Source organism: Galleria mellonella, unplaced genomic scaffold (genome assembly GCF_026898425.1).
Source record: "Galleria mellonella isolate WM207_F2 unplaced genomic scaffold, CSIRO_AGI_GalMel_v1 utg184, whole genome shotgun sequence".
In the NCBI taxonomy this organism is placed as follows: Eukaryota; Metazoa; Arthropoda; class Insecta; order Lepidoptera; family Pyralidae; genus Galleria; species Galleria mellonella.
Genome location: NW_026442025.1, coordinates 9,516,325 through 9,542,487, shown reverse-complemented (window position 1 = coordinate 9,542,487; position 26,163 = coordinate 9,516,325). Strand labels below are relative to the sequence as shown.

The window sequence follows — 26,163 nt, the reverse complement described above, 5'->3', positions numbered from 1 at the left end:
ACAATGTTTCTCTCTTATAAATGTGTGTTCTATATAAGTTTGGTATGTTTCTATTTCAAATAGCTATATTTGAGTCAGGGTCAAGAAGTGAGGTTAGCTACTTAGAACCAAAACCATACTATACTATACCAATCAGTCGTTAACTCTCAATTGTTGAAAATAAGTCTCTCCCTATTGGGAAGCTTTGCCAATAGTTGTCACACTTGGCAGGTAGATTAGCAACTGCAGTTGCTAACTCATCCCTCGACCATTAAGTTTTTTTAGTTGCCTTTTACGACACCTATGAATAGGAAGGTCTGGCCCCATCTATGTCAGGACCATACGGCGACCATACTATTATATAAGACCATAGTATACTTTATTCTATCTCTATCCCAAATATATTTCTGCCGTTAAGCAGCTGTGCGTGAATATTTTTATTTTCGATTTTATGAAGCAATGAAAATGATATTAAAATTGCAAGATATGGAGGCGTAACACCATAGTCCTCGAGAATAGCAATACAGGATTATCAAAGTCTATTATCTATGGGGCTGCTCATGTCTAAGGCGACGGTTACCACTTTCCATCAGGTGGGCCGTCAACTTGTTCACCGCTTCAAATTGCATAAAACTTGTAAATGATAAATAATTACAACCCTGGACATTTTCTACAGCGCCGTCGAGTTCCCAACTAAGCAAAGCTCGTACTATGGTAATATACACTTAAAATTTTTCACGCGACGCGTTTTTTACTTTCCCTATGAAAATGAAACACTTTAAAAAGTAAAATATATGTTAAACTAGGTTATGTTTCCACTATACAAAATTTCATCTAAATCCCCCTAAGATTTTTTGTATGATAACTCTTAATAATTGTTACCAGGACGATGCCCAAAGGGACGAATCGACGGAGTACGAAGCAGCATTTGTTTGCACTACCTCCCACGAAGGCAAGATCGAATTACACTTGACCACAGAGAGTGAACCAGTGGCCTATCTCTTGGTCGGGAGCTTGAAGGCCATAGCCAGAAGATTATACGATACTCAGACAAATATAAGACTGACGAGTTACACTAATGATCCTAGGAGATTTAGGTAAGTATCCCGTTTATTTTATTATAATTTCGGTCATTAAAAATAGTAGTTTATGTTTTTATTATGCAAAATCGATAAATTTTTTCTAAGACTTGGTGTGATAAAAAGAGACGACTTTAATAAGTTTATTACTTTTACAAACATATATAAAACTTCAAAGAATATATAACTACAAATTTTCTTTCTAAATTGTATATAAAAACCTCTTTAGCGATTAACAAGATACCCAATATAAATTTGCCAACGTGAGGTACAAAAAATAAAAAAAAAAAAATATTAACAAGTTCATGAATAAATTATTTATATACTTGTACACTGTCAGAGTAAAATTTTAAATTGACTTTCGTGTAAGCTAATTTTAATTACGTATTCCATTAAAGCGTTTGGGACTAAAATTAATGTCTGGGTTGGTTCTGAATTCTAGAAGCAAATTCTAGATTCATTCTATGACGGGACCACACGACTCCAAAGTAATTTATATACATAAAAAAGGAAATAAGACAATGTCTGCAAGTACATAGAAGAGTATTTAAGAAAAATCTGCATATTTGTTCCAACATCTCACAATATTACTGCATCAAATAGGATGCGGTTGTTATAGTTGTTGCAAATTTTATCTTAATATAATTAATTATCTATAAACTTATCTATTTTGTCGGTTATTCTTCTTATCCAATAAAATAATGTAAATAAACAGTGCAATCTATTTTCAAAATGCACGTAAAGTCGCTGACAAAGGCTAGTTCCTAATAAAATAATCGCATTGAATCGAGCGCTCGTAAAGTAGGTCATTTTCTAACCCATTATTTATTTTGTTTGTATCTATCTAAAAAAGAAAAAAAGTAACCTCATGGTTTTATTCACGGGGGACCATACCTCGTGGTCTCTATCGTGTGATCTTTTCTTAGCGTGTCCTAAAAAGCGTTAAAGTTCCCGAAGGAAAATTACATTTGGCAACATTACATAAGAATATTGCGAGTAAAATATCAAGTGACGCTTTTCTTTGCGTAAATATAAGAAAGCGGTGGGTGGTGCTCTCAGATGTTGTCTAGTAAATTCTATTTACTTATACCTTAATTTGAACATTAAGCAATCAGCGTAGTTGTGCATAAACAAGATTTGTCTATTGTGTGATATTAATTTATCTGACAAATTGGTTTACGTGTAATAATTGTGATAAATAAAAACACCCACCCTTTATTTTTTTCTCAATGTCCTCTATCCAAAGATTGTATGGAAGAGATTGCTTAACGATAAGGTCGCTTTTTGTATCACTTATCATTAAAATTTACTGTATTTATTATTTTTATAAACGGTGTAATAAAATATTAATAAACAAAAATAATTTATGATAACTATGTTCACAATAAAACGCAATAGAAAAATGTGTACTCGTATTTGATAGCTTTAGTTTTTGATATAGGGGTAGCTAGTGGCTTGCCAACAGTTTGTACTAATAATCAAGACGTTGATAGATCATTAGGAGGAGGTCATTTGCTTATAGTCAATTGCTTGGGTACCTCTGTCCTATTCGTGTTTCTACCGTGGAGCAGTTGTGTTTGCATGGCTGTGTTTCGGTTTGAAGGGTGAGATATGGTGTGAATTTAGAAAGTACAGAGGAATTACACCTAAGTCCTTAGCAATGGCAGCGCATGGGGGGTATCATAGGCGAAACAGCATACTCTGTTATGTTCATGGTACTGCTCATGTCTATAGGCGAGGATTACCAATTTCCATCAGGTGGGCCGTTAGCTTATTTGCCATTCTAAGTTGTATAAAAAAAAATACATTTTGATTACTACTAATTAGATATACTTGAGACTACAGCATATCTAAAAAATTTAAGGGCTAAAGAGGTTTCCTTAGGGTCGACAACCGGAGGAATAAGGCGTATTACAGACGTTTATAGGTTACTATAACCGCTTACATTTAGGTCAGCTATATGCTTGTTTATCACCTTAATGGTGTAAAAACAATCGCGTAATTTGAAAATGCCGTGATGCAAAATTTCTTAACAAGCTGTGGCAAGAAACACAGCTATTACAGATTTAATTTCAATCCTTGTATTATTTAAATTTATATTAAAAGTAATAATAAATAAGAAAATCTACTAAATCTGAACTTAAGAAAAGTTTCCAATCCAAAAGTTCCAAACCTGGATCTATTACATCGTTTACGGAATTAAGTTTCATTTTTCGAAAGTCCATATTACTGGTTAGTCTATTAGAATAACTTTTTAGAGTTGAAACAATATGTGCGTGGATTGAATAACAGTTGGAGATTCATTACTAATATCGTAAGGTCATAGAACTTCTATTAATAATTATGGTTGTCAATCTCCAAGTGTTGGCAGTTGCACGTATTCTAATGGTAGCGGATTTAAACAAAATAATTCTAATCTAGTTACATACATATAAATCTTAATGCTCAATTTCAATTTTCTACAACATTATTTTATAAAGGTGTTAAAATTAGTCATGGGTAATATGGATATCGATCTGATGTCTATATATTGAATTCCTCTGAACATTATTGGCAGAAAAAAGGTCATCACACGTTTCGATATCACCCATATCGGTCGGATATCTATTTTCGAATATGTTAAATGCCTGTTATCCAATATTAAATTTTGGATAACAGATTTTTAAACTTCGTTATTGGGTCAGTATTTAGATATTGTAACTAAAACATATAGATATTGCTAAATACCCACTTCTAGTTAAAATATTTATTTTTGTATATTTTTGTCAAAAACAAAATCTCGAAATGCCGTCGTAAAAAGAACCCAAGAATTATGGCACAAATATGTTTTATAGATACTGAATTGTGATCATAAGGATTTGATCTTATAATGTGTACACAGCTACCTTATATAACAACGCTATCGTACGAACACTAAAATAAATCCTTCTTTATGGCATAAGCAATAACTATAAAATTTGAATATACTTTCAAATTTACTGTTTCATAAAAAACACTGTGTAGCAGCGGTGGTATTTCGTTCATTTCCCAACCAAACTATTGTTATTGTTATTATATTTCCCAATTTTCATTAACTAAACGAACTACTATTACTAGAAGTCCATTTTTTATATTCACGATAATTGAATGATAAATCTTGACCTATTGTGTTGTAACCAGTGAAATATGATAGATGAGAATGAAGTTAGATCTATTAGTCCATCGTAACTAATTCATCGTAAATTAACCATAACCTTGTGAAATTGACCTGATATTATACCTGGTCAGGTCAACTTCACGTCTCGTGTAGCTATTAATCTTTTAGGCTGTGTGGTCCGAGCTCCCTGCTAAGGTTTTCCCTAGAGACAACAGTACGAAATTCTTCCAAAAGTGCGTATTAAGGGTTTTTATCAGGTTCGGCAACAAGTACCTGATATCTCTGCTGTTGCAGTCGTTTATGGGCTTTAGTGACCGTTTACCATCAGACGGGATGTATGATTGTAATCTCCTAAAAAAATATTAATAATCTCTGCCCTTCATGACAGGAAATCTGTAGCAAGATCATAAAATGACTATTTGTATTACAGATACGAAATCAATGCAAATCCACTCCGTCAGAGATCGAGAGATGACAATTGTGAACAGGACGAGCCCATCTCCATTGCATCATCCAGCAATGTGGCGGACCTGAAGATTGGAGTAGCCAGCTTCTGCAAAGCTTTCCCCTGGCACTTTGTCACTGACAAACGGCTAGAGTTAGTGCAATTGGGTGAGTTATTATTTATTTTTAATTTTCTGTATTGTCGGAAACAACAAACATAGTAACTTTATGAAATTCCCGTTACACATAAAGGGACGGCATTAATAAACTTGTTTATTAGATGATTTTTTGAGAACCCCCCCCCCCCCCTAAGTTGACGGCCTTCTTGATGGAAAGTGGTAACTGTCACCTATAGACATGAGCAGTATCATATAAACACAACTGCTTCACGGTAGAAACATGAATGGGACAGAGGTGCCCAAGCAAACGACTTTTGCACTTCTCTTTACAAGTTTTATGTCGCTTGTAACTTCAGTTTATTGAAACTTCTTATATCAAGTCATTGAACTGAAAAGGTTCGTCCAAAGTTGATATTTAGGTGTAGGTGACACTAGTACTCCATGTGAGGTCAAACATGTGACTCGGAGAGCAACGATCTTTGAGCTGGCATCAAATGTTGCTTGAATCAATGAACTTAATAGTGCGGAGTTAATCGATAATATAAGAAGAACTATAGTAAAATTGTAAATATTTATCAACAAAATATCTCTACACGAAAAGACTATTAAAATACCCTTGCAAAATACCAATAAACCAATTTTAGCAAGATAACGGACACTCAAGCTAATAATGAAACAAAGAAAGGGACGTTAGGAACCCAAAATAAAAAGGATTTCCACGTATCAACTTTATTTATGGAGAGATTCAGAGCTTTTTTGGATAATGTGCCACTCGCGTAGTCTTCATAAATAAGAGAATAAATTGTTTTATATCCTATTAACTGTAAGTAATTCTATTTATGGACGATATATTGAAGATAAATACATACTTTAGATTAATTTTAACCTATAATATCTATTATCCTGCTGATATATAAATGTAAAAATTATAGTTTAAACTATTGTTATTACTCATTTAGGCTTAAACCACAGCTGAAACCGCTGCATGAATTTGAATGAAATTTGGTTACACGGGCAGGTTTTATTCTAACTTAATATTAGGTAATATAAATCTTATGATTTTTTATTAATATACGCGGACAAAACCGTGGAAAAAACTAGTTTCAAATAAGTAGATTTTTCAATGTTACTACTCTTATTGTTACTACAGTCATTATTTGTACGAGTAACCTATTTTAATGTTATTCAATTTTATTATTTATCGGATTTTATTATATTCGGTACATAGATTGGAAATTATGTAAAATAAAAAAATAAAAAAAGTGAGGCTAAGTATTTTATATCCAATATTACGCAAGTTTTAAAGTAGTAGGAACGACATGTAATGAGGGACATCATAGGGGACACAGTTTACTTTGTTACGTCCATGGTACTGTTCATGTCTATAGGTAGTGTTTACCATTTTCCATCAGGTGGGCCATCAGCTTGTTTGCCATTCTAAGTTGTACAAAATAAAATATAAATAGTTGTAAAAATATTGATACAAGTAAACAAATGGAAAATACATGATTATGTGTTCGTTAGACTGGAAAATACACATGATGTGATTTGAGAGGTCAGGTTCCTCAAATAAATGGATGTCCACAACCTAATACATTTTGAAACTATTTCCTGCTGACCTAAAAGCACTAGAGAATAGATTGGTTCGAGAATAGCAATCCTTGAAAATTTAAATATACAAGCTATTTTGAATTCTATGAATGTAATATCTTTTAACAAGTCTTCTTTTTTTAACAAAATGTGACTTCAATCGAAAATATATCGCGTACCGTTAAACGATGGGATTTTGATTGAGACGCTCGATTTTATTTGAATTTAGAACATAAAATCGTTTCTTTAGGTGTACTTACATGTATGTAGGTGTGATTAGTCGATTAAAAATATTTTGTTTAATTCCACTATCATTAGTAAGCGTGCAACTGCCAAATATTTGAAGATTGACTTATTTTATGATTGACTCTCTACTATTACTAAAAATAGAAATTCTACAAACTTCCATATTAGTAATTAATATAACCAATCATATAAACTTCCATTAAATGACACCTAATTTAGTAAAACATGTAGATCTTGCATCACAACAGAAAGTATTTTGCTCCGTAAATAAAAATGGCTGTTTTTATCGTCACTATATTATTACAAGATCTATATTTGAGTACACTCTATCGATCGTAAAAAAGAATTTGGGAAATCGGTTCAGAAAAGGCGAGTTGAAAATATTTATAAATAAATGTAAATAAACTTCTTTTTAAAATGTAACGCAATAAATTAGAACGTTTTTTGGTAAAATATAAATATAGCGCAGCGAAAAGATCAAAATCCATCACAAAATAGTAGATAAATTAAACATCATTATTCGTTCTCGAATACGACCATCAAGCTTAGCTTGCCAAGTTTTCCTCAATGCTCCGACCTCTTTAATGATTCCTCTTTTTTTAACACAACCTATCTTCCTAGCCTCGTAATGATCTTAGAATTTACGATAATGTCTCTAGGTGATTATAGGAAAGAGAAAAAGGTTTTACCTTAATTTTCTCTCGTTTTTCTTTATAAAGATTGTAAGGTTCATTTAGCTGGCTCTGGCTAGAATAGTCGATACATATTTGTGTCAAATAATAAATTCATGTTTGGGAAGTAATAATACAGGTGAAGTCGAATCCGCCACAAAAAAACGCCTTCAGTTCCGGAAAATTTTGATTCAAAAACTAAACTAGTGAAATGATTTTGATTTTTATAGAACTTATTTGAAAGTATATTCTTTCAGATAGAAAAAAGAACTTTCCAAATCGGTTATAACAACCGACAGACTTATAATGTAACATATAAAAATACAACTCAATTGAGAACCTGTTTCTTTCTGAAGTCAGTTGAAAATATCTTAAATCCTTATTTCTTATTTTAACTATTTCTTTTTTTTAAACTAAGAATCTATCAAATGCATCATGCATAGTTAATAAATTATTAGTTAATAAAAACAGAAATTTCGTGAATCAAAATTCCAAAAACAACTGTGCCGTGTTAGTATATAAGACCCAAATTTTTTTGTCGTTTTTCGGCCCTTGTCGGAAACGGCAAAAACCAGCGAGTTCGTTAATTTCCCGTTATATATGTACATAGATGTCATTGTATCTTGTGGTTTTTTGGTAAAAATGAGCAATTTTTCTGGTAGAAGAGAAAAATAATAAAATAGAAATAATCATTATTGAAATAGACTTATCCACATGTTGAACATGAGCCTCCCCTATAACGAAAGTTTAGCCAGTAGTCGTCACTCTTGGCAGGCGTGTTAGCAACCGCAATTAGGTATTTGGTGATGTTTTAAGAGGCACGCTACTTATGTCATTAAGTTAGGTTAGTCGCCTTTTACGACAACCATGAGAACGGAAATGGTGGTCCATTCTATGCCGGAGCCACACAGCGTTAGAAATACACACGGCAAATTGACTTGTTTACAAGCTCTTATGTCATTCTACTACTGGATTCAGAATATTGTTATCTACTGGGAAGAACCCGCAAAAAGCTCAACAGTGATTCTTTTCAATTTATATATATTATCATCATCTTCCTACCCTTATCCCAATTATTATTTGGGGTCGGCGTAATATGTTTTTTATCCATATTCCAAAAAGATTTGGCTTATAGTTTTACGACCGCCTGCTTGACGTCTACCCTCTTTGGGAATGCATTTGTTGCTGGTTTCCGCCACCTATGGTATGGAGGAAAAAAGTAAGGGAACGTTGGAAATGTGTAAAGGAAATTGGTAAATACACGGAATAATGCACTTATATGGTAAAGGGAAGAGGGGGATACTACAGATGCGGAAAGGACTGGGACGCGGGAGGCCGGGGTCGCATACCTGTATGCTCTTATTCTAGAATCGAACAGATTTCTAGAGAAGAACACCCCTGATGCCTTTTTTCAGTATATAAGATTATTTTACATTTGTATGGGTACTATATACTGTGTACTATAATTGGCATTGAGTTTTATTTATATGTATTATTAAATGTACAATAAAAAAGAAAACATTAGCAAACCAGTCTCCACTATCCGTTCACATCTTCACGTTCCGTTCACGTCTTCTTCCACAAGCAATATCCGTTCACGAGTATGACATGACTCTTTAAAGTCTACTGATTTCAATTTTACCTTGTTTACGTGTATACATATAAATAATCTAACTGTAAATATTTAAATATTGAGTGTATTTCGAGAATAAACTGTATTCACTGAAATAAATCAACAAAAAGTTAATAAATCAATCAGAAACGCCAAAAGCAATGTTTGTTTACATTTTCTATGAAAATAAATAATCACGGCCGCCTATTGGAATTGTGTTAATCACAGAGTTAATAAAACTTTACGTTTGTTCAGGTTTAAAACTTGGGGCCAATAACGAATATTAGTATAAAAGCCAATGCTGAGAAACTCAGCGGTTTAATTGAGAATTGAAATTGAGATCTCAGTCTTATATCGCTGCACATAAATCTAATTAAATATCATAAAGACAACAAAAAAAAGTACGTCTATTTTTTTAAATGTATAAACTTAAAAACTACTTAACCAATTTTAAAAGTTCTTTCACCTATACACACCATCATCAGCAGCAACAGTATCAGACATTTATATATATAATATTTAGCTATATACATATTACTTAAAAGACAAAAGAAATCCTTATGAGAATTACAATATTGTAATCCACGGTATCAAAAACTTGTCTAAAAATCATTATTTGGTATGCGTTATGAAAACTATTTATTATACATAAAATAATGCATTACATGTTTATAGTACTCATAATTATAAATATGTAATAGGGTATAGTTTTTTTGATGGGTGAAAATGGTATGGTAACCCCGCCTGCGCTAACGAGATACCCTGGCGGAGCACCAATGAAGGGTGATAGATGAGAATGAAAACAGACCAGTTAGCCGATCATGATGAATTCATCAGGAATTAACCATGATAGTTTCCAGGGGGAACCGCGAGGAGGTCGACCTGTCTATATTGCTAAGAATGGGATTCTCAGTCTCCATTACTAACAATCCCTTCCCCCCAATAGGGTATAGTTATGTCATAGTAATAGTTTTTTGTTTAAATTAGTCAATCAAAATATGGGTAGAATGAAAGATTATGATATTAATATGTAAACTTAAATAGTTTTATAATCAACGTTGATTATGTATATGAATTTTTTTTTTTTAAATTATTCAAATCTACTTTTTTGGCCACCACAGAATATTAGTATTTTGCGCTTTTGAGGACAAAGCAATAACCTGAGTTGTGACCATTTTGTGTTACTGTGGCACACGCATGAAAAATAACGTTACCTCTATTATCTTTAAAATGCCGCGGCGTGAGTGAATAGCCGTACGTTTAATATTGTTGTTACCTTTTATTGATATACCCGTGCGAAGCCAGGGTGCGTCGCTAGTATTTAATAATACACAGCTGAATGACTACAATGATATATATATATATATATAAAATTCTCGTGTCACGGTGTTTGTTACCAAACTCCTCCGAAACGCCTTTACCGATATGTATGAAATTATGTGTGCATATTGGATAGGTCTGAGAATCGGCCAACATCTATTTTTCATACCCCTCAATGATAAGGGTGATCCTCTCCAATATATATTTTTTTTAATGGACTAAAAAAATATTTTCCAAATAATGTATATGGCAAAACAACGTTTGCTGGGTCAGCTAGTATATATATAATACTTATGTGGTATTTATCTGATACGTACTACACGCTAAATGAAAATTCCTAAGAAAACCAATATACATGATAGTTGCACCTGAATAAATAAAGATAAGAGGTGAATAACTCAGCTACTATAGTATTGTAGGTAATGCATTATTTATATTCTTGTACAGTGAATTGGTATGCCATCAAAATGCTTTTAAGATTGGATTGGGATCAAGGATTTTCGAGGCCGGGGAAACATTTGCAAGTACATCGCTAGAATATGGTTTAGTACTTCTGAACTTTGGTATTAGTACTTAGTGAATTTAGTACTGATATTTTAATATTACTATCAGACCGAGTAAACGTTTATTTTATCCATCTAAAACCTATCCTGTTTTAAAATAATAAATACCGTTTTAATTTACGTGTAATTGGATTAAGAAAGCTGGACTAGTTTAGGAATTAATTCGTGGCCCTAATCATAAACAGCTGTGCTGCGAGCGCCTTTAGCTTGCGCTCACTGGGCTAAGATTTGTAGTCAAGTTCGCTGGTTAAACCATAAATATTACATTGTGCTTACGAAATTTTAAACAATAAATAAAATCTTATCCTGTCTCAAAATTGGAGCACACAATACACATTTACAAAATATCATGAAAATCGATCGAGCTATTTCATGATTATCACATATGATTTTATAATAATTTATTCTTAAGGTTTAGAAGTCTTGGAGCCTTGATATAAAAATCGTAATTTCTGTTAGTCCAGAAATAATCTGTTAGTCCTTTGCGCAGGGAGGATGACTCGTTGGCCCAGAACGCTAAAGAAAAGGCCGATCTTCTTGGATCCATCTTTGCGTCAAACTCGACATTGGATGACGGGGAGAAACCACCACCGACCATCACGTGTTGTAGGAGCTCTATGCCTGACATTAAATTCACGCATAGCTCAGTGCGTAGAGCACTTTTCTCTCTCGAAATCCATAAGTCGAGTGGGCCTGATGGTATTCCTCCAATTGTGCTTAGGACGTGCGCACCAGAGTTGGCTCCGGTTCTTACGCGTCTTTTTCGGCTTAGCTACTCATCGGGCATAGTCCCAAAGTTTTGGAAGACTGCTCTGGTGCATCCGATCCCTAAAAAGGAGATCGCTCAGATCCAGCTAACTATAGGCCCATAGCTATCACTTCCTTATTCTCGAAGGTTATGGAATCCATCATTAACCGTCAACTGCTCCGGTACCTAGAAGAGCACCGGCTGATCTGTGATCGCCAGTATGGCTTTCGACAGGGACGTTCGGCCGGTGATCTTTTAGCTTACTTAACACACCGATGGGCAGTGGCAATCGAGAGTAAGGGAGAGGCCTTAGCAGTTAGTCTGGATATTGCGAAGGCCTTTGATCGGGTGTGGCATAGAGCGCTGCTTTCAAAGCTACCTTCATTTGGGTTGCCTGCGAGACTGTGCATTTGGGTCGCCAGTTTTCTCAAGGAACGTAGCATTAAGGTCGTAGTCGACGGTGCATGCTCTGATTTAAAACCTTTGAATGCTGGTGTCCCGCAAGGCTGTGTACTATCTCCGACTCTGTTTCTTCTGCATATCAATGATATGTTACAGATAAGTAATATTCATTGCTATGCGGACGACAGTACAGGAGATACATTATATACCGGTCATGCAAAGATCTCGCGGGCACATACCGATGAGTGCCGGAATAGACTTGTGTCTGAAATCGAAACTTCACTCCATCAAGTTTCGATCTGGGGTGAACAAAATCTTGTCCAATTTAACCCCAAAAAGACACAAGTCTGCGCGTTTACCGCAAAAAAGACGCCGTTTGTCGTATCTCCTCACTTTCAGGGCACTTCCCTTGATAAAAAGTCAAGTCTAGGAATTCTGGGCGTTGATATATCTTGCGACGTCCAGTTTTGCGGACATCTGGAGGAGAAGGCTAAGATAGCTTCCAAAAAGTTAGGAGTGCTCAATAGGGTGAGACGATATTTCATGCCAGAACACCGCCTGAAATTATATAAAGCCCAAGTCAGGCCGCATATGGAATACTGTTCTCACCTGTGGGCAGGAGCGCCACAGTACCAACTCCTTCCGTTAGACCGCATTCAAAGTCGGGCGGCTCGAATTATCGATAGTCAACGCCTTACTGTCCGACTTGACCCATTGAAACTGCGCAGAGATGTTGCGTCTCTGTGCATCTTCTACCGAATTTATCATGGGGAGTGTTCTGAGGAATTGTTCGGATTGATACCTGCTGCTGATTTTCACCACCGTACAACCCGCCACAAACTAAAGTTTCATCCCAATCATCTGGACGAGTGGCGGTCTTCCACCGTGCGTTTTTCAAGGCACTTTCTCCCACGCACAACCATTCTTTGGAATCAACTTCCAGCAGCAGTATTTCCGAACCGATACGACAACATAACCTTCAAGAAAAGAGTATATTCCTTTTTAAAAGGCCGGCAGCACACCTGCAATGCCGCTGGTGTTGTGGGTGATCATGGGCGGCGGTAGTCACTTACCATCAGGTGAGCCGCATGCTCGTTTGCCCCCTGTGTTGTAAAAAAAAAAAAAAAAAAATATTTCTAAAAATAAATGTTATTCCACGATTTCATCTCATCATCATTGCCTTGCCTTTTTCCATTTATTTCGGGATCGGCGCAGTACGTCGTCTTCTTCCACAAATCTCTGTCAACTGTCAATTACTAATATTATAAAAAAGAAAGATTGATTGCTTATTTCTAATGGTTAAACTCAAAAACTACTTAACCGATTTTTTAAATTCTTTATTATATATTCTTTATTGCACTTGTAAGTTACATATAAAATAATGTATTTATAAATGTTGTGAGCAAGGGTGGACTTATCTCTGACGGAGATCTCTTCTAGTCAACCCAGTACAGTAAGAAAGTATTTCGTTAGCGGGCAGCAGAAGGTGCTACAACTATTAATACTTACATAAACAAATATACAGTTAAATAAAATATTAAAATATATAATAAAATATTACATACATTACATACATATACTATAAATACATATAATACCTACCTACTTATATAATAAATGTTAAAATAAATGAATATACTACTTACATTAGAAACTTCTTTCACCTATAGAAAGCTGCATTAGCAGTGTTACACAGGTCGTTGTATTATTTTCAAAATTCTGTCTACGTACACCATGCCAAAGTACGATGTAAAGTAAAAATTATGTATATGTGTGAATCAAATATTATCGTATTAAAGAACTTGTAGTTACCCAAATTGCGATGACACAAATACAATTTTGGTATTAAAATTTCTATTACTCGATCATAAAATCTAATCAAAACTTTGTTGTAAACTAAACTTGGCTGTACTTATAATATGCCAATCAAAATTAACTCAATCTTGACGGAAATGCTGATTTAGTAAAATTCAAATTTGCTCGACAGTCATGACGAGGGTGATTCACTGGGGATACGCCGTTAGATCTCAGCACATCTTTCGTGTTATTAGTGTAACGTCATATTTGACAACATTTCCTATAATGTTGAAAATAAATAATATCACGGTAACGTAGAATAGGATAGACGGTATGGTAGCAATAGGATGACGTCATTGAGCAAACGAACAAATAGAAAATGTATCTTCTTATTCGCAACGTTTAATAGTGACATTAGATACTTGATTTGATTGGTTAATATAAACATAATGCTTTTGACGTTGAAAATAAATTGAGTCATCCAAAAATAAAAGCGTACGCAGAGTAAAGGCAAACAAAAATATATCCGATATTGATTACCCTTTCGTCTTTTACTCACAAAAATATCTTGTTCTAACTGTTAATGTTATTATATGTCATATCTATTAGGACTTTAGGTAAAATCCTAAATCTATGTCAACTTGTTTGCATATAACTACAACTATTATATATTAAAATATCATATAGACAACCGTCTGTAGAATCAGAATTAATAAAACATTTTGGAGGCAAAAAATTATTGTATTTTTTTTTAAATAATAGTTTGTATAATTAATAATGTAATTGTAAACTATGGGTATATACCTGAAAATAAAGAGATTTATTATTATTATTAACTTGGAATTCTTTCCATTTTTAAATCAATAAACAGGTACATTTTGTTTTACAAAAACAGATTTCCATCATAGTAAAACTAGTTATTCCGATTTAAAAACCATACTCCTGTAACCACCAATAATCATAAAATTTCTATAGGACCAATTCGTATACATCCTTCCATATTATAAACAATTTTCCGAATTTATCTGTGAATGTGGTAACAAACATAAAAATATTAAACCGTACTGAGTACTACTTCCTTTTTGGAGTCAATAAATAAAAAAAGAATTGTAAATTCTCGTAGTAAATGAATATAATAATGTATTATTTCCATAGATTTAACCTACTTTCTTGGAATTCCCCTAGCTAGTTCCCCTCGTTATCAAACTCGAGGCGATTTTGCATTGGGTTCTAATATTCTCTTTACATCATTCCTTGTAGAAATATCTTAATACAAAAATACCTGCCAGTATTACCATATAGTCTCATTGATTTTTTTTTATACAACTCAAAATGGCAAACAAGCTGACGGTCCACCTGATGGAAAGTGGTAACCGTCTCCTATTGACATAAGCAATACCATGGACATAACAGAATATACTGTTTCGCCCATGATACCCCCCATGCGTTGCCATTCCTGAGGACTTAGGTGTTGATTTGTGATTACATTTATGAAGGTCTATCTACCTACGTGAAACCAAAACAGATATAAAATATAAAGATTATAAAATAATAATAATATAAAAAAATATAAAATTAATTTTGCTTTCTGTTGCTCTTATTAAACAAAAAGTATCTCGTATATTTTTTCCAAAATATCTGTAATATACAGACTATGCTTACAATTTTATTATATATACATATATAGATATCTAAATTTAGTCAGTTGTCACGTTGTGTATACTAAGAACAACAACATATATAATATATAAGTTATTGTTGCAACCAGTCCGCGGGGATGACCTTTGTCACTGTAACATTTTGGGTATTGTTATAAAGTCTATGTGGGTTTACATTTGGGTGTGAGTACGATGCCATTTGACAGACTGACAACTTGGTTCAATAATGACAAACGTGATGAGAGTATTGAATAATATCACCTATGTGTACTAAGAGTTGCGCTCGAAGTTTTTTTGCGTGATAGAATCCTTATATCCACAAAAGACCCAAAGTGACCAACATAGCTCGAAAGATAAGTCAACTAAAAATGTAATAGAATGGTTACATAGCTCGAAAAATCGATAATGATGGAAAAGAAAGGTTCTTGCATACAGGCAAACGCAGTGTAAAACGATCTTCCACTAGATAGAGTGACTACCTCAAATGAATTGCAGAGAGTTCATTGATGCATATGGCCCAAGACCGTTCCTTAAGGCAATCTATGGAGAAAGCCTATGTTCAGCAGTGGAGAGTTGACGGCTGAAATGAATGAATGAAGGAAAAAAAATCACTAACTATTCAGTCTTGCCATTTTTTGTATCGGAGGCTAATGAGACAAATTAAAGAGATAAATTAGCATGGTGAGTGATCCAAAGAGTTGTTCGACCAAATATCTTCTTTCTGTAACTACACGCAACGCTTAAAGGTTACATCCATTTACTATGGATACATTTTTCTCGCGTACAGCTAAGTTTAGTAACTCTTAATTAGATGGTATTATCAAAATGTGGAATTACCTCCCTTTTTACATATTCCCTTCTACTTATAATCTAAGGATCTTGACAATTTTATGAAGATTGCATGTAAAAGCAGCTAATAACCCAATATATTGGGATTTATCGGTGAATAAAGTTCATTATGTTATCAGTTGATTTTTGCTCGTGGAATGTACGCTAAATATTACTTCTGTTACAATTGGTTGCACTGTCACATACTGAACTGTTATAAAAAACACACACACTTCTTAGAGTATTCAACATGGTTGGAAAAGTTTTCTTTTCTGCTAAGTTTCATGGTTGGAACACTATTATCTGCTACTAAGTCTGTAAACTCATCAAACACCTTTTCCAACTTTTCATACGAGAATGTGCCTAAATCAATGTAATTCCAACGTTTCGAATTTCCGTTTCATTAATAAATTCTACTTATTTTGTCTTTAGTCCAATTTCGAAGTTAAAGTTCTTGAAATTATAAGGGAACGTGGAATTGAGTTTGTACTGTTGAGATCAAAGTATAAACGTGATAACAAGGAAATCCGAGAAAGACCTTCTTCAAAATCTTTATAAGAAAACTTACATAGACTATTCACGAATTTCTCAATGATCGAGAATGTTTTAAATTGACGAAATAAAGTCAAATGTGATGACATTCACAGATAAATAATGCTTTAAAATTTTCGCACATGATTGTTATATTAAATAATATGCTGATAAATCTTTTAATTAATATCTCGTGCAGATCTTATATGTTTATGGTGACACGGTGTCCAATATTCTTTTTTTTTTATACAACTTAGAATGGCAAACAAGCTGACGGCCCACCTGATGGAAAGTGGTAACCGTCGCCTATAGACATGAGCAGTACCATGGACATAACAGAATATACTGCTTCGCTCATGATACCCCCCATGCGTTGCCATTCCTGAGGACTCAGGTGTTATTCCTCTGTACCCTGTAAATTCACGCCATATCCCACCCTTCAAACCGAAACACAGCCATGCAAACACAACTGTAACAGGAATGGGACAGAGGTACCCAAGCAATCGACTTTTGTACAAAGTCTCCCTCTGGTATTCAAATTTATGTCAATGTTTATTACCTGTATATGTAGCTTTTCTTACCTTAATGAGTACATTTTTTTTTATAGTAATATAGAACTTGGTGTAACTATGTATCAAAACTCTGCTAAATCTCTTTAATTATTTATGCATTATATTGTCTTATTATGCAATTGAGAATGGCAAACAAGCTAACAGTACGCCTGTTGAAAAGTGGTAACCGTCGTCAATAAAGACGACCATCATCATAGACATCATATGCTATGACCGCTATGGTACTCATTATGTGTTACCACTCCGGAGAACTTTGGTGTTATGTAGTATTACTGCCATATCCCACCCTTTAAACCGAAATATTGCTATGTAAGCACAAAAGCTTCACACGGGGGACAAAGGTACCCATTCAAACGACTTTTGTACAAAGTCTCCCTCGGGTCGTCCAAATCTATATTTCTCCTACGATATGTTTATATATTCTCCAACTTTGTCAACAGGAGGTGGGTTCATGCGTCTATTCGGAACATTTTTAGCGACTCATGGATCGTCACTCGGCACTTACTTCAGACTACTCCGTCCCAGAGGAGTACCTCTGAACTTCCGCGAGATCATGAAGCGTGTTAATACCCCATTCATGTTCTGCTTGAAGATACCAGGGTCTGCTTCGCCGGCTGAGGTAAGTCAATCAATTTGTACTTGCCCATTAGTAAATATCTTTACATTTATATTCCATGGTATCTTATTTACTAATAAGGGCAATAGTAGTCAAAATAACATTTTTTCGAATTTTTGTATGTCTATCTGTCAATCTGTATGTTTGTTTCGTCATCACAAAAATATTATTGTGCCAAATTGAACGTGGTTTTCAAAATTGCGTTTCAAAAGTCGAACTCAAAATTTGGGGTATGTTTAACTTGATACGACATCTAAGTGATTATTTACTTCCAAAACCCAGGCGTACAACGTTGCGGGAAAAAACTAGTCAAGAATAAATATTAAAACAGAAAAAAATACTATGATTCCAATATATAAACATATATATGTTTATTTCTGTTTAAAATTAATGGCAACGCATAAGGGGTATCATGGGCGAAACAGTATACTCTGTTATGTCCATGGTACTGCTCATGTTCATAGGTGACGGTTACCACTTTTCATCAGATGGGCCGTCAGCTTGTTTGCCATTCTAAGTTGTATAAAAAAAAAATAACAGTTAACATATTTATTAACTTTGAGCAGATCTTTAGTAATTTGATTACGTCGTTGTGGAATTTTTTGAACACATATCTTTATCACAATAGACTAATTTTTATTTACTGCGTCATTAAATTTTTTTAAAATATATTTACTTTAAAGAGGAGTAATATTAAATTTCCAGGGATAACCGAATAAATCCTGTTCTTTTATGCATAAAATCAAGCTTTTTGTCAAATAAAATGTTATCTGGTAATAAAAATAACATAATCTGCGATAATCTCTTATCTGTCCCCATCTCAAAGTATCTCGAGCGCTATTAAGCGAAGTGGTTTCGACTTGGAGTTTATTATCCCGGACTTAACAACAATAAAGTCACTGAATTAATCTTCTTTTTGGCGTTGTTACTTCGGGACTTCTGTCTAACCTCAGACATTGTGAACGTACTGTTATTTTACGCATATATATCTTGAGTAATGAACTACCTATAAGCAGCTACAAAATAAAGATTTCTTGGAAATATTTTGACTCGATTCAAAGAAGAAATATAGGGTAAAATTGCAAGTATTCTTATAAGGAAGTATTTTATTGGTTATATGGAAGATATTTAGTCAGAAATATAAGAGTAAAAAGACGATAAAATAGTATGATACACGTACCATACGTACAGTATGTGAGATGGTATGGGAAAGGTTTTAAATTTTTGCCTTTTTTAGACCCACGTTTTTAAGAACATTCTTCTAAAAGGATTTTGAGGATATTATAATTAAAAACCCTTATTTATAAAAATCTCAAACCTCTTATAAACCTATTTTAGCTACTGAACTGTTTTGTCTCTTTATTTAGCGCTTAATTACTATTTTGAATGAAATTGATAAAACAGTTTAATAGTTAAAATAGATTTATAGGAGGTTTTGGTTTTTATGAATAAGAGAGCTAGACCTTATCTTACGTGTGTTGACGATCCCAAACTCACAGTTGGTACCAAACCTTTGAGTTTGAGGGGAAATATTAGCTCTTTTTACGTATGCTACCGCTATATATAGAAAACCGACAACCCCAAATTCAAAAGTAGTATAGTTAGAAGTTAAAGAAGAGGGTTAGAAGAGAAATACGAGTATTGGGATCTATTTTGAGATATAAATTCTTTAAACCCGTTTCTAAAATCAAAATTTCAATTTGATATCACAACAAAATCTGTATTATACGGATCAATATGAACACATTTTCTACTAAATGTTCTAATTTGTAATAAATTTTATAATATCGTCACAAGAGGTGAACCATTTTTTTTGTAGAAATTAATTCTATGTTTGCCAAATTAGCGATTTTTTTATGAAGCATATTTTTAAATTATACAAAATTTTGATACGTAAAAACTAAAACAAATATGTAATAACAATAAAGTGACTTCTATATTAGACTAACTTTAGTGACAAAGTCCCGGGGCGTTACACATTACCCGGTATCCTGTCCTGTGTGCAGTTTGTATAGTACGTACACTTTCTTTGTTGGCTATGGGTAGAGTGGGCTTCAAACGTGCGCGTTTCAAGAGACATACGTACCTTTGTGCTCTATAGTGACGCGTTTTACGTTATTTGTACAACATATTGCATTGAACTTAAGTTAGTGACAACTAAAAAAGTAACATTGTATACTTCTTTCCTAAATCTAGTAACATGACAGTTCTGTTTGTTTAACCCAACAATATCTTAAAGCTAATGTAGTAAGAGTAAAAATAATTTTATAGTAATAAATACTGTATATATGAAATAATAAGAAATAAATTGGCAACATAATAATATATTGCTAATTTATTTCTTTGTTTAACTGTCAACTTCAGTTTTTAACTGTCCACTGCTGAACATAAGCTTTCCCCTAGGGGGTTTTTGCACCCCTAGGGGGTTAGTTGCCACGCTTGTCAGGCGGATTGGCAACCGCAGTTAGGTTTTGGGCATATTTTAAGAGGGACGTATCAGCGTCACATATATAGCCCATGCCTCATCCTCCCTTAGTCGCCTCATACGACACTCACGGGAAAGGAAGGGGTGGCCTATTTTATGCCAGGGCCACACTTGAAGAATGTATAACTTATACTTGTATATATATATATATATATATATATATATTATATGACAATTTTAAATACTATTTAAATGAATATTTATATATATATATATATTACAAATATAAGCAGGATATTCAAGTGTGTTAAGATGTATTACTCCATTATGACTAGAAATAAACTCAAATTTAGCATACAGTATGATATAGTATTAAACCAACCCTATTGTGAAGCCACATGACATACCGTGTGGTTATATTACTATGTTACCTTACCAGAAAAACACTGTTCGAAAATCGTTTGCTTGGATACTTCTGTCCCATTCGTGTGTTTTTACTGTGAAGGGGAGATATGGTAGTCAAATTACAGATTACAGAGGCAAAACACCATTGTTCTTAGGGATACAATGCATCAAACGTACTATAGACAATGTAGGTATTCTATGGTGTCCATGGTGCTCTTTATGTCTACTGGCAGCAGTTATTAATTTCCATTACGTGGGCCGCTAGATTGATTATCTTTTTAATTTTCATAAAAAAAAAATTTAATTGAATTTCTTCGAAGTGTATTCTGAATTCGTGGAAGAGATATTACGAAAACGAATATTGACTTTTTATATATATTTTTTTTTACGGTTAAGTATGATGTAAAAATAATATCGTAGCTTTGCAGCAAATGTAATATAAATGTATACATATTTCTTTCAAAATATTGTGTCATGTCATTCAAGTTATATTAAGGCCAGCGTAAATTGAATAAGACAATGAAAGCTGGAGGAAGATATGACTCAAATGATTTACATGTCAAAAATTTTGTAATATTATCATAAATAGGAGTTCCGATATAATTTTTATTAATGCTGTAAATATGAAAGTGAGTTTGTTTGTTAGTTACATCTTGGCGCTTGATGGCTTCACCAACCATCGTGAAATGTGGCATATAACTACAGATACAACTACGACCAGTATTTGGGATGATACTATTTATTTCGGTTAATCGGGTGAAATCAATTTTAATAGTCGAAGGATGGGCAGCAGCGTCCGTCTTAAAATATTACCAAGGCTTAACTGTGGTTGCCAACTCGCCTGCCAAACGTGACAACTACTGACAAAATCCTCTAATGGAGGGAGACGTATATTCAGTTGGCAATTAATTAAATTATAGTATTTCTGTTAATCAACATAAGGCCGTCGCGTATAGGATATTACGGGTAAAGACATATTGTTCTTTTTTCGAGAAGTTTTTTCTTTTTTTTGTGGTAATATACTTTTTGTAGGAAATGAAAGTTTGTTTGAGACCCCGTTTATAAATACTAACACCAGTTTTAAGGAATGGGTTACATTATTTATCATACTGTATATTATTAAGAATCATTTTATGACGATTTCTTTTTAAGTATCATACCAACTAAACCTTTGAATATGTTTAAAAAATCTAAAAATAGAATACTGAGAATCGTCACCACGATTTCCAGGTTTTGCTTTAAAATAAAATACACAAAGCTACAATATAATATATATATATATTTCACACAGGTTGAGAATGACTCGCTAAATGTACGCAAATATTTTATACAACTTTTCTATTTCGAATATTCAGAATATTGAGAAATAAAAATGTTTGAAACTCTGTCAAATAAAATTAAAGGTGAGTTTTTATATTTAACATTTTGTTTCAATATTGGAATGTCGACAGAAATATTCGACCCGGTACCTAGTATTGATTAAGTTTGTTTCGAGTTCTCTCATTTATGAAACATTATGCGGGATGAAATCGAAACAGGGGCCATCTTTTTAAAATAGTGTCCTTCCCTTGAATTTTAATTTTGTTGTTAAAGAAATATGGTGTTTCTTTGGGAAAATATTTAATTAAATCTTACGATACCCTAATAGGAGGTTAATTTAAAATATTTCATCATTTTTGACCCGATGTTTTTGGAAAATATTTTCAGTTCTATGAATAGAACTTTTTTTTCAATGATGCTATTGTTTCGACTTATGTTTAATTTGGAAAATGTACAGTTTTGCTGGTCCCTTAAATTGTTAAAAATGTTTTCTTTCTCTTTATATATGAGTATATGCATGCTTAGTTCCATCAGACACGCATACTATTACAATGTGCATATATGTACATATATGGTTTTAACATAGACTATATACACAGATATTATTGCCGTATGGTCCCGGTATAGAATGAGCCACCGCTTTCTTACCTGTAAATCTCGTAAGAGGCGGCTACGGGATTTTATTGATTGAGAGATGGGCAGCAGCATCTCTCTTAAAATATCACTAAAGCTTAACTGCGGTTGCCAACCCGCCTGCCAAGCGATGTGACGACTGGCAAAACCCCCGAATGTTAAATACTAGGACTAAATAGCCCCCAGTCCTTTGACTTCGTAGCGTTCTTTATGGTAGTTCATAGTGGTAGTAGGTATAGAAGAGGCCTATTTATTTAACAGTGAACAATTAACGGCTGATATAGTGATGATGATGCCATAGACAGAGCATAGTGTTTAAAAAACGTGTCAATATTTTGTCAGCTATTTTGACATTTGACGGACTAAACTATACCTACTACCATTATAAATTACCATAAAGAACGCTTCCGAGTCGAAGAACTGAGGCCACTTAATCCTGGTATTTGACATTGGGAAAACCTCCCCCCGTAGTTGCCTCGCTTGGCAGACGGGTTGGCAACCGCAGTCAGGCTTTTAGTGATGTTTTAAGAGGGATGTTCCTGCCTATCCCTCTACCATTAAGTTTCCTTAGTCGCCTCTTACAACATCCAAGTGGAAGGCGTGGCCTATTTTATCCCGGGACCACACTGCACATATTTTTTTAGCACGATTTTATCCCAAATAATAGGATATGCTAAATTTCATAATAACTGGTTAAAGCGTCGTTAAAGCGCCAAAACATAATAAATAAACAAATTCTATAACGGGACTAACACGGCGGTATACATTATGGTAACCATGATCACGCACATATGGATAAAAGTTGAACTATTTTTAACGAAACATTTATATATAGACATTCTATTTATATAATCTAATTCATTTAACTGCAAGTAAAGTTCTTCAGGTCACGTCAATTGCGAGAACTGTAATTATTTAATTGTTACCAGAATCAAATAACAAATTCAGTTAAGAGGCGCCATTGTAAAGCGAATTCAGATAGAAAATAAGAGTGAGATCAAAATGAGCTCGTTACAGTGGATTTGTTAGTAATGTAAATAGTCACACCGACTGTTTGTCTGTCCCTTAACTATGTTTGACTAAGGAATTGAGCTGGTTTCCCGAAAAGGTTTACCGTGGGATTAGGTTTGTCTGAAAGTGGCATTAGAATTGTAAAACGTGCACCGTAAATGTTTGGCGATCCTTTGTACATGTATATTTATAACTATAGTAAACACGAGAGAAATCTGCAAATGTTTTAAGATAATATGAGTGGTTTCTGTGTGAAACGACACATTTACCACTTCCTATGAAATACTCGGTAGCTGCTTTAAAATGTAACATTTTAACAAGTTTAGATAAATATATGTGAATTGGTATTAACATAACCTTAAAAATAATTATGAAATTATTATAATAATTAAAATATGAAATTTAAAATAAACCTAGTGTGACTAAAATGGAATGGTGACTTTTTTTACAACACAGGGGGCAAATGAGCATGCGGCTCACCTGATGGTAAGTGACTACCGCCGCCCATGATCACCCACAACACCAGCGGCATTGCAGGTGTGCTGCCGGCCTTTTAAAAAGGAATATACTCTATTCTTGAAGGTTATGTTGTTGTATCGGTTCGAAAATACTGCTGCTGGAAGTTGATTCCACAGAATGACTGAGCCAAAGTTAGTGAAAATGGAATGGCGACTCAGTCAACTATTAATATCAAGTAAAATATGATAAGTGACAAACTTAGAAATTAGTCAAAGTACATCAGAATTATCAGGAATTAACCATGTAGGTTTCTAAATATTAAAATCCTTTTTGAAAATAATTAATATGTATTAATGAGAACAGGACAAATCTTATATTATTTGATATTTAGTTGACAGTATTTATTGTATATCTATCTATTACAACTGAATTATGTAACTGAACGAGCTGAATGTAATTTTTTTAAATACAATTATGTATCTGATTTTTACGTAGATGTTGAGGTAAATACTGTGAACATTGGCTTTGAGTCACAATTTATTGAAAAGACTTTTTTTAAATAATAAATAAATTTTATTGTATGTAAATATGTATACATAAACTGCTACAAGTTTTTTTTTTATTTTATAGCTTAACAAAACGTTGAAGTAAATAAATCAATTAAACCTTACCTTAATTATGTTGATATTCGTATATTTGTTGCGGATTATAATGAAAGAAAAGAGATGAAAAAGACACACTAAGCAATGTTATCATAAATACTTAGTACAATATATTTAATTTATACTTTTTTAATAGTAAACACTCAATACTAACTTGTATATACATAAATAGTGCATTACCTACTTATTTCTGTTGACCTTATAGTTGACTGGTAAAGAACGTCGTTAAGTATTAAGTTCGCCATATATACGATTACTTATATAATTATGCATTGAAGTTTAAGTAATTGATAAATTTATTAAAAATTTTAAAAACCTGCGACGCAAATCCATAAAAAGAACTGATAATTCTGAAGTGCCTGAACAGATTTCTATAAATTGTAATATTAGCTTCCAAACAAAAAAAAACCGCATCATAATCGGCCCATTAATTTAGAAGATACGGTACCACAGACAGATATACAGACACACGAAAACATAGCTAGATAGATACATAGACTTACATTTACATACATTTTCAAATTCAATTTGTAGCCGGAAAATATTCAATAATGTAATACATGAAGATATTTTACTTATATAGTAGTTGGCGTGCGAAAAGAAGTGCTGATACAAGAAAATTATGCCTAAATAATAAATTAATGCCATGTGGGCATAGAATGAGTTACCTCTTCCTTTCGTGGGTGTCGTAAGAGGCGACTAAGGGAACTTAATAATAGAAGGATGAGCAGCATTGTCTTTTTTTTATACAACTTAGAATGGCAAACAAGCTGACGGCCCATTTGATTGAAAGTGGTAACCGTCGCCTATAGACATGAGCAGTACCATGGACATAACAGAGTATACTGTTTCTCCCATGCGTTGCCATTCCTGAGGACTCAGGTGTTATTCCTCCATACCCAGTAAATTCACGCTATATCCCACCCTTCAAACCGAAACACAGCCGTGCAAACACAACTGCTTTACGGTTGAAACACGAGTGGGACAGAGGTACCCAAGCAATTGACTTTTGTTCAAAATCTCCCTCTGGTAATAAAAATATTAAAACATCATCAAAGCCTAAATATGGTTGCTAACCGGCTTGCCAACTATTGGCAAAACCTCCCTTATGGGAAGGCTAATGTTCAACAGTGGACGGTTAACAGCTAATAAAACAACATTCATCAATATTCATACAGATATTCATCATCGTTTCTCATTCATTTTTAATATCTCATTTATAATATAAAAATAGAATAATAAAATAAGAAATCCCTGCCCATATAAGGTCGTATAGTTAATATTATAAATAATCAGTTCCTCGCAATGTAGTGAGCATAACGATAACGTGCAATAAT

At 33.5% G+C, this 26,163-nt stretch overlaps 1 protein-coding gene across 2 annotated transcripts in view; it reads left to right on the top strand.

Annotated features, from left to right (window-relative positions):
• Window positions 1-26,163, top strand: part of LOC113512099 (head-specific guanylate cyclase) — a 155,623-nt gene that overhangs the window by 88,563 nt on the left and 40,897 nt on the right. For both annotated transcript variants that reach the window (XM_026895876.3, XM_031909222.2), the window contains exons 6-8: window positions 865-1,076; window positions 4,625-4,806; window positions 17,736-17,914. In XM_026895876.3, coding sequence (XP_026751677.1) covers window positions 865-1,076; window positions 4,625-4,806; window positions 17,736-17,914 — 573 coding nt within the window. The remainder of the gene's footprint in view (window positions 1-864; window positions 1,077-4,624; window positions 4,807-17,735; window positions 17,915-26,163) is intronic.